The sequence below is a fragment of the Xiphias gladius genome, chromosome 23 (assembly GCF_016859285.1).
Source record: "Xiphias gladius isolate SHS-SW01 ecotype Sanya breed wild chromosome 23, ASM1685928v1, whole genome shotgun sequence".
Lineage (NCBI taxonomy): Eukaryota > Metazoa > Chordata > Actinopteri > Istiophoriformes > Xiphiidae > Xiphias > Xiphias gladius.
The window spans coordinates 3,365,144-3,377,483 of record NC_053422.1 but is presented as its reverse complement, the minus strand read 5'-3'; the positions used below and the strand labels follow the sequence as shown (position 1 = coordinate 3,377,483).

Genomic DNA, 12,340 nt, shown 5'->3' with positions numbered 1-12,340 from the left:
GCTTCCGACAAAATGAACCCAGCATCCGGCCTCGCCTTGTTTTTAAAAATCAAAGTTTCATTATATTTGCCAAATGTAGGAGTTAGAGAATTGGGCCTCTGACCCGAGGGACCGTCCCCCAGCTTGCTGCCAATAAATCACTCACGAGCAGCTTGTCAGAAGAAGAGGCGCACTCACCGATCGCTGTCCACCTCATTTGGTTTCATGATTAAGGGAGAACAGAGGGTTTAAAGGTCTGAAAAGCTGAGACGCGGCGATCAGAATCTCCGACTGAACTCGGCAGCAAAAGAAAAACTACGCTGGACAGATAAACGGGCGTTAGTAAGAATACCTTAGCTTTAGCAGGGTTCTTGATAGTCTTGGTACGCGTTTTGGCAGATGATTCATATTTATTCGTGAGACACATTGAACTAGAAGTCAAATATGTGAAGCTGGTATTAAAATATAAAAAGTCTTGTCTGATTGCACGAGCGACCAGGCTGAGGAGTGTCTTCTGGGATAAGTACCTCAGGCGGCGTTCTGATGTTGGTACTGCAATCAGTCAAGAATCAGAAATGAAATTGTTTGGCTCTGCTCAGAGACCAACCTCCGACTAAAAGTAATCGCAGCCCACTCCGTCAGTTGTTAAGGGGGACTGACGTTTTTGCTGTTGAGTTAAAGGGATTTATTAAAAGTGAGACCTTCTTAATTTGCTTCTGAAAGCTGCTCTGATACCTGTCAACGTGAAAGTCAGGATAGGAGGATGCTCACTTTACAATCTAGGACATCTCCTGCTGGTCACTTGTTTCTGTTCTCTCTCTCTCTCTCTCTGTTTATAGCTTCCACTATTCAATATATCCCCAGATCATCGTTTCACACAGCATACACACACTGCATTTTTTCTTCCCCCCCTTTGTTTACCCCCTGTGGACATAGTTACACAGAGAACTGAACCACTAACTCACGGTTTGATTCACAAGCGTCACAGCAAAAACGGTCAATGTGCAGCACACGCACAGTCTCACACCAGTTGCGTGCGTGCCGAGTGTGTCCGTACTAGGCGTCCGACAGCCTGAACTCTAAAGTCAGCATTTGTGTAACGACACGTCAGGGATGGTAGTGAAAAATTCGTACAGAACGCAGGGTGAGCAGCTACTGCCTCAGAAATCGATTCAAGGCCGTGAACCTTGTTCCAGATGTGGTCATTCTCAGTACTGTTGTCTGGTACTCCCGTTTACACTTTATACAAACTTTTTCTAAACACGTCTCTACTAATACACCATCAATATATATGATTACTGTGGCAAAAATGACTGGAATGGCGGCTGCTTCTCTGAAAATGTGGCGCAGTTTACCGCAGACTACACTATTAATATGACAACATTTATAATTGTAGCTTTAATAAGCTACAACTTCAAAGGGGAAATTGAGTTGTATTTTGGTAGGTAGACCTGATTAGACCATGAACAGTAGTTAGTTTGCATAAAAAACAGTTCACCACTTTTCGGGGAAATATGCCGATTGCTTTCTTACTCAGCACACATACGTGAGAGTGTGATTGTTTTTGACGACGTGATAAAAGTCACTCTGTTAGAGTTACTCGACCGCTGCTGAGAGTTAATGAATTACAGAATTACATAAATAAATTACGGCTGCTCTGCACCGACTGTAAACCTCTCCAAGGATGCCGGAGGTCTGAAAACCCTGTATCTCACACTGGCACTTTTTTCTTTTTGTAACACCTGACACGCTGCAGTTTTTCATAGCTTACTGCAGCTGCCAAATGGGCTGGGGTTTACCCGACGCGACAGTGCAAACGTGTTGGCGAATCACAGTGTGATGGAAGGCTGAAAGCGTAAAGCCCACACATGGATCACGCAGACATTCAAATGAGTCACAGTGATAGTGTCAGTCACACAGTCACACAGTGTGACATTCATTCAGAGCGTCGGAATAAGCCACAAACAAGATGTAAAACTTATCGGTCAAGTTGTTATGGTCACCGTGCATGGAGAAATGCAGAACTCTGGGTCCGGTGCATAAATGTTACTGTGATGTTACCTGGTGTAAGTTTGATTTTCGCGTGTGAACTTTAGCTGGAAAGGGAAGACCTGTCAGCCACCGCTGATATTTACGGTGGCGTCCATGTGTGCGCTTGTGTTTCTCGGTACTGCGAGCAAATTTTGTCTAAATGAACGCTTTTGGAAAGTCAAGCTGCATTTATATTTGTGTTTCAAGGGGTTACAGCACATACATGTAGCAGCCGCACTGTATCTGAGGCTACAGCGTGGCTGAAATGGGAATATACATCAGGCCTATGGCAACTTCAGCTGCTTGGGTTTTGATGATCGTGGAAATTGTTAATGGTGAAGACATTAACATTAAAATACACTTACACAAAGCTTTTTTCCGTTTGCTATGTCGACATGCGGAACTCTTTACCAGCAGAATTAAACATGAATCATCACCGGGGACATTTCAGACTCAAATTGAAACAGTTATTAAAGAGGGATCAGTCATCTGAATGATCTGCGTGTCCTTTCGTGAGTCTTTTAGTATTATGGTTAGGAAACCGCTTGTATTTTTAAGGCCCTTCTAGGGATGAGCGCTGCAATCCAGCTCAGGCTATAAATGCTGTGGTACGTGGCACTGGTTCATGCTATATACTTGTCCTTATACAAATGAACATTCAACAAATAAACAGTGAATTAAAGAATGTAACTACAGCGACTGCACTGCAGTAGTTTCCTATTCAGTAATGGGACAAGGTGCTGGATAGATAAAACCATGAAAGACATCTCCCCTCTGTCTCACATGAATGTATTTAATTATCTCGAGAGAAGAATCACAGGGCAAAACTAGTAGGAATCATCTCATATACTTAAACAGTTTGGCAAACAAGGCACCGTTCCATGTAAAGAGGAAACAGCGGCTGTCTCCTGACAATAGACATGGAGAAGTCACACAGAAATTAAGGCTGCGCAGGAGCGAGGTTTGAGGTCGGAGTTGGGTCTAAGTTAAGGTTAGGTCGGGAGCTGGACTTGGATATGTGGCTGTGAAGGTCAACGTTAACCCCCCAGTTATGCTTGCACCTGCACAGCTGCCAGGATCTGCTTAAGTCCTATTCTAGCACCCGCTAACTTCATGTTATACATGTCCATGTCTGTTTGGACAATAAAATCGGAAATGAAGTAGGGACGTCCGGTGTTAAGAGAAAGGGGATACGTTGTGATAATGAGTATCCTTGTACATGTACAAAATGTTTCTGTTTGCTTTGGTACCGTGGCCCGGTAACAGTCCAAGAAAGGTTGTCTTTATTTCAGATTTAACTGGATGTCAGATTGAATCACGTGTAGCATTTAAAAGTCTTCGCTTTAAGTTTCTAAACCCTGCACTTGACTGTGTGTGTTTGTTTTGTGCGTGTACACAATATGACGAGGGAAAAAGAGTCATTTAAGTTGACGGTGACAAATCACGTTCGCCCAGTTTCTTCTTTCTGAGAAGTTGCTTCATGCTGTGCAGAATGAGCTCAGACTGCTTTGAGCAAAACACAAAACACAGATACGAGCCCTTATTGACAGAGACGCTGGGAGCAGGGAGCACAAGCAGCCGAGCAGTAGCTGCGGTAGATACACAAACCACATCTCTGATCGTAATAAAGCCACAACATGCAGAGTTTTGACAGCTAAAAATCACTGCCGCAATAAATCTCACACATTAGCTTAATTACCGGCACAGCCAAGAAGTTTCAGCCCCCGGTGGTTTCTGCAGCTCACACTGTGTGAATGTGGAGGGGGAATCTGCTGGATTTTTTTAACGGGAATTATTTCCAGTAATATTACAAAAAGGCACAGTTTTGTTTTTATAGAACAAAAGGAGCTTTTGAGCTTGTAGCAGTGGCTGCTGTTGGAAGGAGTTAAAGGCTGATGGGAATAATCAGTGCCACAGATCTTTGCTTTAACTATGTTTTTATGTTTTTTTTTTTTTTTTATACTAGACAATAAGAGAAAGCAATAAGAGTAGAGACTCACACCAATAAAACCAAAAAAGCACAATAAAACACAACAGAACTGAGAGATGAACATATAAATGGATAATAAAAAATAAAAAGTGATGTTGGTTGTAGCTTCGCAACCAGATTGATAATGTGGGATTATCAATCTGTTATCAACCCAGACAGAAAGGACTGATTTAACAGAAAGACTAGAGCTCGGAAACAGGCTAAAATCCCTCACACTGTAAGACCCTGAATTTCAAAAACAGAAACGAAAGCACCGTATTTAAGAGTTTATGGATCCACGGGAAGCACAGCTCCAGCAGGTAAAGGAAACACGCTGTGTGTGAACAACTGTATCAACAGTTTGACAAAAGAAAAACGGGCTTATTTTAGCCTTTACTTTGATGGTACATTGGTTCTACCTTGACGTGCTTTTACAGCGACGTACATGAGTGTGCGCTTGTGCTTCTTTGTGATGACCAATTTGTGTTGCCCTTGAGAGTGAGGACATTTTCGGGGGGAAAAAAGTGTCCGTCCTTTACTTCTTCAGAGGGCTCTTTGAACAGTCAAACTCAATTTTGGGGTTGAGGGATAAGGCTAACAAAGCGTTAGACCATGTCTCAGTACTGACTTCCCCAGCCCCCCAAGCCCATTGATTTCTACTGACGATGTAAATATTTATTTTTTTTATAAATTTTATTTATTTAATATGTAATTTCCTAAAACAGCTGGGCACAGTGGTCCGAATGTCATTCAGACAGGAGTAGATAGCGCTTTGGATTGCGATGATTCTCAGCAGTGGATCCGAGCTCTTGCGGATATTTCAGGACACCGCGGAGGAGCCCTGTCTGAGTCCCTCTCATTCACTGTGTGGTCCCAGATGGTTCCCACAGAAAAGCTCAGGGAAGCAGCTGTGTGCTCTTTAACTGAGGCGGGGACATTTGCAGAAAACCAACCATCTAGTCCTTAGCTTTCAAGCCTTTTCTTTTGTTTGAAATAGACCGACAAAGCTTACATCTCACCTGTGTGTCACTTGTCCAGGTACGTTACCTCACCTCATTGTGGTGCTTTTCCCCCCAAAAGCCACATGGCTTCTAATCAAGCATAAATTTCACCTTTGTGTCGCTTGTGTAAGTTTTTTTTCAGCCGTGGAAGAGGCTCTTTTTATTTTTTTAACACCTTGCAGCCACACCCACCACAACTGCAGTTCTCACCAGCCAGTGGGTGTTTTTAGGTACGCAATAATGAGCCCATTATGGGTGGGTTTACCTATCACGAGAAAACTTATCTGCACAGGTGTCAAAAAGCTGTAATTTATGTTTTATTGGTTTAATTTAGTGTTTTCAAGTAGGATCTTTCAGTTTGACGAGAGAAAAGACTTCAGGAATGAAGACTAATTGGTTGGTTTGGCAAACGTGCTTGTGGTTAACTTCTCCACCTCCAATAAAGAGCAGCACACAATTGCTTCAGCCAGTTTTTGTATGGAACCATCTGGGAAATGGGGCTAAATGTGGGATTGAGTCAAAATAAACTAGAACTAATGTTTTACACACTGCCTCTTACAGCTCTTTCCTGAAGGATAATGCTGGTGTTATTCGCAGTCTTTCTCACTGTCAGCAAATCCCATGAAAACAAAAACAAAACAGTGTGTTAGTCCGTCTCTCCATACTCTCACAACTGAGACTATGGGTTCCTACTGAAGAAATAAATCTCAAAAATGGGTCACAAATATATATAGTTTTCGATTCACATATATTGTAGATTTGGGAAACGGCTCAGTAATTTTCCAAAAAAACCAGCTGGTCACAGTAGTTTTTACCAAATATTACTCAAACAGGGGGAAATGATGCATTACATCACACAACTACAGTGTGTGTGTTCGTCGTAGTGAAGGAACATGTCGGCCAGTGCAACAGTGTGGCTCTCTAATGTGTTTTTAATAGTTTTTGGACAACAATGGGGCTCAGTGGCTCAGAGGGATAAGACATATCAGGCTTTTGGATACACAGACAATACTTGTTAGCAGGGTACATTCACTGTTGGTTTTCTTTCTTCCAAGGGAGCAAGAAAAATTATAGAATATCAGCAGACTTTAGGTTTATCTCAAGGTTGGGGTCAAGATTTAGGGTTTAGACATGTAGTTGTCAAGTGGATACAGGCCTTTAATTCATGTTGCTTTGGATCAGAGCCTCGTAACTATGATTCAGTCGTGACTCGAATGGGATGTGAATGAAGACACCATTTATTTACGTCTGGCTGCCGGAATCGGTGCTCTTAAGCAAGCATCTCAAACTTTAGCTATAGTGCCCACATATGTAAATAAAATAAAATTTAAAAAATAAACAGTAGAGTTGCTCTACGAATAAAAAAAACAAAATTGGTTTTGGATGTATTGGCCAAGTGAGAAAGAAACGATGAGTATGAAGGAGATGCAGGGTATTAATGGGAAAAACTGGAGCCCGATAGGAGAAGGAAAAAAAAAGCGAAACAAATGAAAACATAACACAGCATGGATCATTCTGACTCAGGCTGGCTGTCCAAATCTCCTTGGTCTCAGGAAAATCAATAAAGTGAGATCCGTGCTGTGTGTACGAGGTGCAAATAATTTACTGATTGAAACATGGAAGTGTGTCGTTTGAGGGATATGGTAGATGGTTGTTTTTGTTGGATCCCATTTTGTTGTGTCTTAATGAAGTGGGGTTCAGGAGACTGGCTGGCAGCCCGGGAAAATATTGCTCTGCTGGAAATGATGAGCTGCAGTCAACAGACCCACTCAGGCTGCGTTTGGCATAATAAGCTCACTAGCAGAGGGATCCCGTCTCTTCACACACTCGCTCATTTACCAGGATAGCAGCGCGTTTATTATTGAATCTGTAATTTTTTTGTATCAATATTTCAGCGCTAGTAACTATCAGACTCACCCGTCCTCCCTGAGATTTTCCACTCTTTTATAATAGTATTACAAATAACTGTATAAATAATTGCAGAGACATTTCATTTATAACCAATACAGAGCGCGCTCCGAAAAATTCACTAATAAGACTCTGTTGATGAAATGGCCAAAGGAGGAGGAGGGAGCAGGAGGTGAAAAGATCTATCCGTTAAAGTTGAGCAGGTTTACAGCAGGTCAGACGAATGAGGACTTCAAACCGTCTGAACTGAAAGGAATGACTCAATCACAAACCAAAAAAAAAGTGGACATGACACAATATACCCCTTTAAGGACGCTCACGCCTCTTTTATCGCCGCCATAAATTGAGGTTGACTTCGCATGTTGATGACAGATAACGCACGAAGACAGCAGCCAGCTGTGGAAGGATTTATGGTTCCTGAAAGGTTAAACTCATAGCTTCACCGAGCTGACAAAAGTGGGAGTTCACTACATATGTCACATGATACCACAGGCACACAGCGTGTGCTTTGAATTATGGTGGATATTATCATTCACACCCGCTTGCTTGTACCAAAGGAACATCCATTTTGAACAGTATATTACGATCTGTCACCACATAATATACATTTTGCATTCCAATATGATGGGCATTCAAGCAGAGCAGCACAACACTGGCTTGCACAGAGGGGGGCGCGATGACAGTTCAAATGTGCCTCTGATAAACCGCAGTAGTGAGGATGGAGATGCATGAAATAAGGTCTGGATAAGGAACGAGTTCGTAGGGAGTCACTGATCTGAACCAGAATTCTTTAAACTGAAATCTGGTCCCGTAGAGTCTTGTTTATTTGAGTTCATTTTTTTTACATGGCTTCTTATGTGGGTCAGCTGGTCGTCCTTTTTGTCTGTCATTTCATTTTTCACGTGGCGCCTCACTTGTTGACGGGGTATCTCTGAAACCAGCGACTAAAATTACATCCGTCTCAGCCGTATGTTGAGGTCAGTGCTAAACTGGAGAAAGGATGAGTCAATTAATTAGTCGATCGGCAGAAAATCATTAATTAGCTGATCATTTATCAAGTAACAGCGTCGATTCTCAAATGTGCAGATTTTACTTTTCTCTGATATATCATTGTAAAATCTGGTTTTGGACTGTTGATCAGAAAAAAACAAGCTATCTGAAAAAAAAAATCCTGGGCTACAGGAAATTGTGATGGACATTTGTTAGGTTTTTTGGACACTATTGTGTCTTCATGCTGTTTTACAGTATCACACATGGTGTTTGATGTGTCGTCATGCTATTCTAGACGTGTTGTGCCTAATTTGATCCATGTTTTCAGCCCGAAATATTTAGTATCTTAGAAAAACTTCTGGGACCCTGACGGGTGTTCAGCCAAGCAGATGTATTTGTAATGATGGATCCACCGGTGAATCTCACGGGGGTGAGGCTGTAGAACTACACAGAACCAAATCAAGACCTTGCAGGTGTCTTTTATGAATCGCTCTGTGTCTTTCTGCTTTTCAGCTGCACCAGGCGGCTTAGTGAACTTTTTGTGTTTTGTATCAGAGGTGAGCGTTTAAAATTCAAGAACTTTAATCACCCCTAAGAAAACCTGTGACATTAAATCTGTACAGCGCACCCCAGGCACTTGTGGTCAGCAGCCTGTTCTGTCTGTCATGTGTAACACTAAAATAAACCAAAGTTATAAGAGGTGTAAAATATCTAACAGGCCTAAGAGTTCAGCTCTATCTCATTCCCACTTGTGAATCTTATGAAGAGTTGATTTTCCATTTCTGATTTCCTTGTTTTCTTCGTACAAACAGGTCAAAACAAAACCGCAAGAATCACTTTGTATTTACTCTGTGGTCTGCAGGTCTTCTGACCCTCACTGCACCGCTGGATTTCGAAGTTTCCCGTGAGTACTTCCTGTCTGTGGAGGGGAGTCGTGGCAAGCCGTCCCTCAGCGACATCACCACGGTTATCATCAACGTGACAGACGTGAACGATAACACGCCGGTGTTCGGACGGGGCGACTACAGCGCTATAATACCAGAGGATCTGACGCCTGGAGGCCTGGTGATGAAGGTGCAGATCAAGGCCCATGCATATGTTTTACCCAGAAAGAGATGTTTATGGATACACATACAGAAATACAGTATTTGATGGGATGTAACAGTACAGAAAAATTCACAGTTCAGTATGTAGCTCGCTTTTTGGGTCACGGTTTGGTTTGTGTTTTCGGTACATCAGAGAAAACGGATGAAATGGATTTACTTTGAAAAATGTAAATATTCGTGACAGTGGCTCATTAGGTTAATTCGTACCGTAACAGTTAAAGCCCACAAATGCTGGAATACTGTCAGTAAGAAAAAATAAATAGCACAAATGTCATTAATGCTCCATTATAAGAGTCAAGTATACCCTCAAGTATAAAGTAAATAAAATAAATAAATGACCGTTAAGATAAGTGCAACATATTCATAATTCCATTAACCATTAAAACCATTAGTGCGATTTCATTCTTAGAATTGCACATAGTAAGACAGATTTCTCTCTTTATGTCAACATCGATGGCACAGCTATGTTGATTGAATACATTTTATTGGAATTGTAACTGGATAAAAAAAAAACCTACCGTGGCCTTCGTGGTTACGCTTAACGTGAGCGCCACGTCGTCGCCGGTCAATGGACCCGTGTAAGGCCGATTAAAGCGCGAAGTGACAGTGAACACGTCATTACAAGATGAATAAAAACAGTAGGCGCCGTAGTCAGCCAAAGAAAATCTTGGTCGACTGAAATCGTACCTACTACTCAACCAATCGATTGGTTCGCGGGGAAAAAAAAAATCTGCACCTTATCTATAGATGAACTAAATCGGCCACAGGGCACTGAGTGCCCCTCTACCTGGATATGCAGGGTATTAGATCATTTTAACCTAATTGTTTTATACTGAAACGATAACCACAGACTCTGAGCCGACCAGCGTGCACTTGCCCATATTTATATGATTTCTGAAAATAGAGCTATATCACCTGGTGATCCCAGCACAAGAACGATGAGGAATATACAATCAGAGCCACAAGCATTAAACACTAAAGCTGACCGAGCTTCCTAACGCAGCTGACTCCGAGTTAAAAAAAAGATAGACCTAGCAGTCTCCGTTAGGTTGGGTAGCTAGTCACAGGTAGTCTGTCCCTCCTGCCGCTGAAAGTAATGGATTAATCCTGGAAGGCTACTGATGCAGCGCTTTTCTCCCTGTGAAAGTCCAACCAACGAGAACTTGGTCGGATGAGAGCATATCGACCAACCAGTCGACCAGTCGACCAGGAGACCGGCTGATAGACAAAAACTGGTGCACTGCCAAGACGTTCCGGGGGGAACTTGCTCTGTTTAATCTCCATTCCTCGAGTGCAAGTACACAGACAGAAATAGACTATTCCGACAGTAACTGTTGGGGTCACAGGACGTACCGAACCGAGGAAGTCTCATATCGAACCGAGCAGCCTGTACCAAGTGGTTTCGGGAAGATTATATGTACCGTTACGCAAGATGTATACAAGATCTTTTAGATTGAAATTGGCCTACGTGCAGGCAATAAGCACATCATTTTCAACACCTGAAACCGAGCAGGTGACTGACAGGCTGCTGTCTTTAGAGCATCGCACTCTCTGAAGTGAAGGTTACATTAAATAAATGAATGTACTTTATCATTGATTTTTCAAGTACACAGAGTATGACTGCGGGGCACATTCATACTTCATAGACACAGGAGCATAAGTAATCTTCAACTGAATCTCTGAATTGAATATGAATGTAAATTAATTATTTTTCAATGGTTCAATTTAACTGAAGGATGTTTCTCCATTATCTGTCATTTTCTTTGTTGAGCTTTCAAGCTCCAACACATACACACACACACACACACACACACACACACACACACACACACACATGCACGCACGCACACACACACACACACACACACACACACACAGAGAGACACGAACAACATGCATCAGATATAACATACAAATAGTTGTTGGTCATGCGACCACATGCACTCAAAAAAACAAAGATAACAAAATAAAGAACAAACGCGTTTTATTCAAATGCACAGAATTCAACTTTAGAAAAATCGCACATATGGATATTTCCACACGCACAGTAACAATATGATAGGATGAGGTCATTTGCAACCTGTTCATGACGTACGCCTGAAAAAAATAAAAAAACAGGTAAAACACACGCAACACACACACACACACACACACACACACGCAGAGTTATCCGACAACATGTCAGCCGTCATCTGCCAGGCCAGCAGCAGAGATAACACAGCAATAACACAGCTCAGTGGCTCGCTGATTGTCAGACCACGACGGGATGATGAGTCTGTAATCACATGGTTTCGTATTTGACATTTTTCTTCCCCTGTCGCTTGTTCCCATTCGTCCGCTTTCACCGTTTAACTGCACCATATGTCGCCATTTGAAATGTTTTAACTGTTTTCACATAATTGTTGGAGAGGGTGCTCTGTCAGCGGAGAGAATTATGTGAGACACTGTGATAATGATCTAAAGCCAAGGCAACGTAGAGGAAAACGAGGACAGGGTGAGCTCAGAGCATAGTTTTATTGGAATTTTAATCAGTTATCTCTGTCTGTTGTTGAGCCCAAAAGTTTTTCCTTTAGACAAATGAAACTATCTGCCATCGAAGATTATTACGTGCATCGTGTTTTCGGGAATTTTCACGTTAAAGAAAAAAAGAGGGGCTTATTTTGTTGTCAAGTTAACACCAAAGCTAAAAAGAGCTAACACAGTTGTCGAGCTAGATTGTAAGCTAAGTAAATATTTTCATTCAGTAAACGCTGAAGCTAAAACGAGTTCAAATTTTAGTCAAGTTAAGTTAAGTAGTCACGGGTAAGAACGTCTACATGTTGCTGGCGTGATCCCATCGCAAGATCTCTTGTTTACAACTAAGTAACAAAGACCTTTGAATGAGCCCTGCTGATGTCTTCAATCAGCGTCAGAGGCGCTAATGCGTAGCTAATCGTGACCCCTGACCTTGCTTTAGAACGATTAGGCATTGCTGTCTCTCTGTTGGACTGCATTCATTGGGTGTGGTTTGTCAATAAGAGTACGTGGGTCGTCGTTTCTGCCTGATCCTCTGGCATCCCACAGGAGGACCTAAGACAAAAGAGAGTTTCTGTCTTATTCCCACGCTCCCTTGTCCTTTCCTCCAGCTAACAGCCACTGATCAGGATGGTCCGATCAACAATCTGCTGCGTTACTCCATAGTGAGCGGAGACCCTCTGCAGCAGTTCTCCATACACCCTCGCAGCGGAGAAATCACTGTCCTGACTGCACTGGACAGAGAGGAGGTCAGTGTGTTTCTACGTGTGTTAAACAAATAAAAAGGAACAAGGAAAAAAAGATTAATTTTATGTTGTTTCATTTAACAAACACGAGAAATA

General features: G+C 42.1%; 1 protein-coding gene across 1 annotated transcript in view; it reads left to right on the top strand.

Moving 5' to 3' along the window:
• The window catches only part of fat2 (FAT atypical cadherin 2), a 97,796-nt gene that overhangs the window by 47,194 nt on the left and 38,262 nt on the right, over window positions 1-12,340 (top strand). Inside the window, exons 16-17 of the mRNA XM_040120164.1 lie at window positions 8,741-8,952; window positions 12,110-12,247. Coding sequence (XP_039976098.1) covers window positions 8,741-8,952; window positions 12,110-12,247 — 350 coding nt within the window. The remainder of the gene's footprint in view (window positions 1-8,740; window positions 8,953-12,109; window positions 12,248-12,340) is intronic.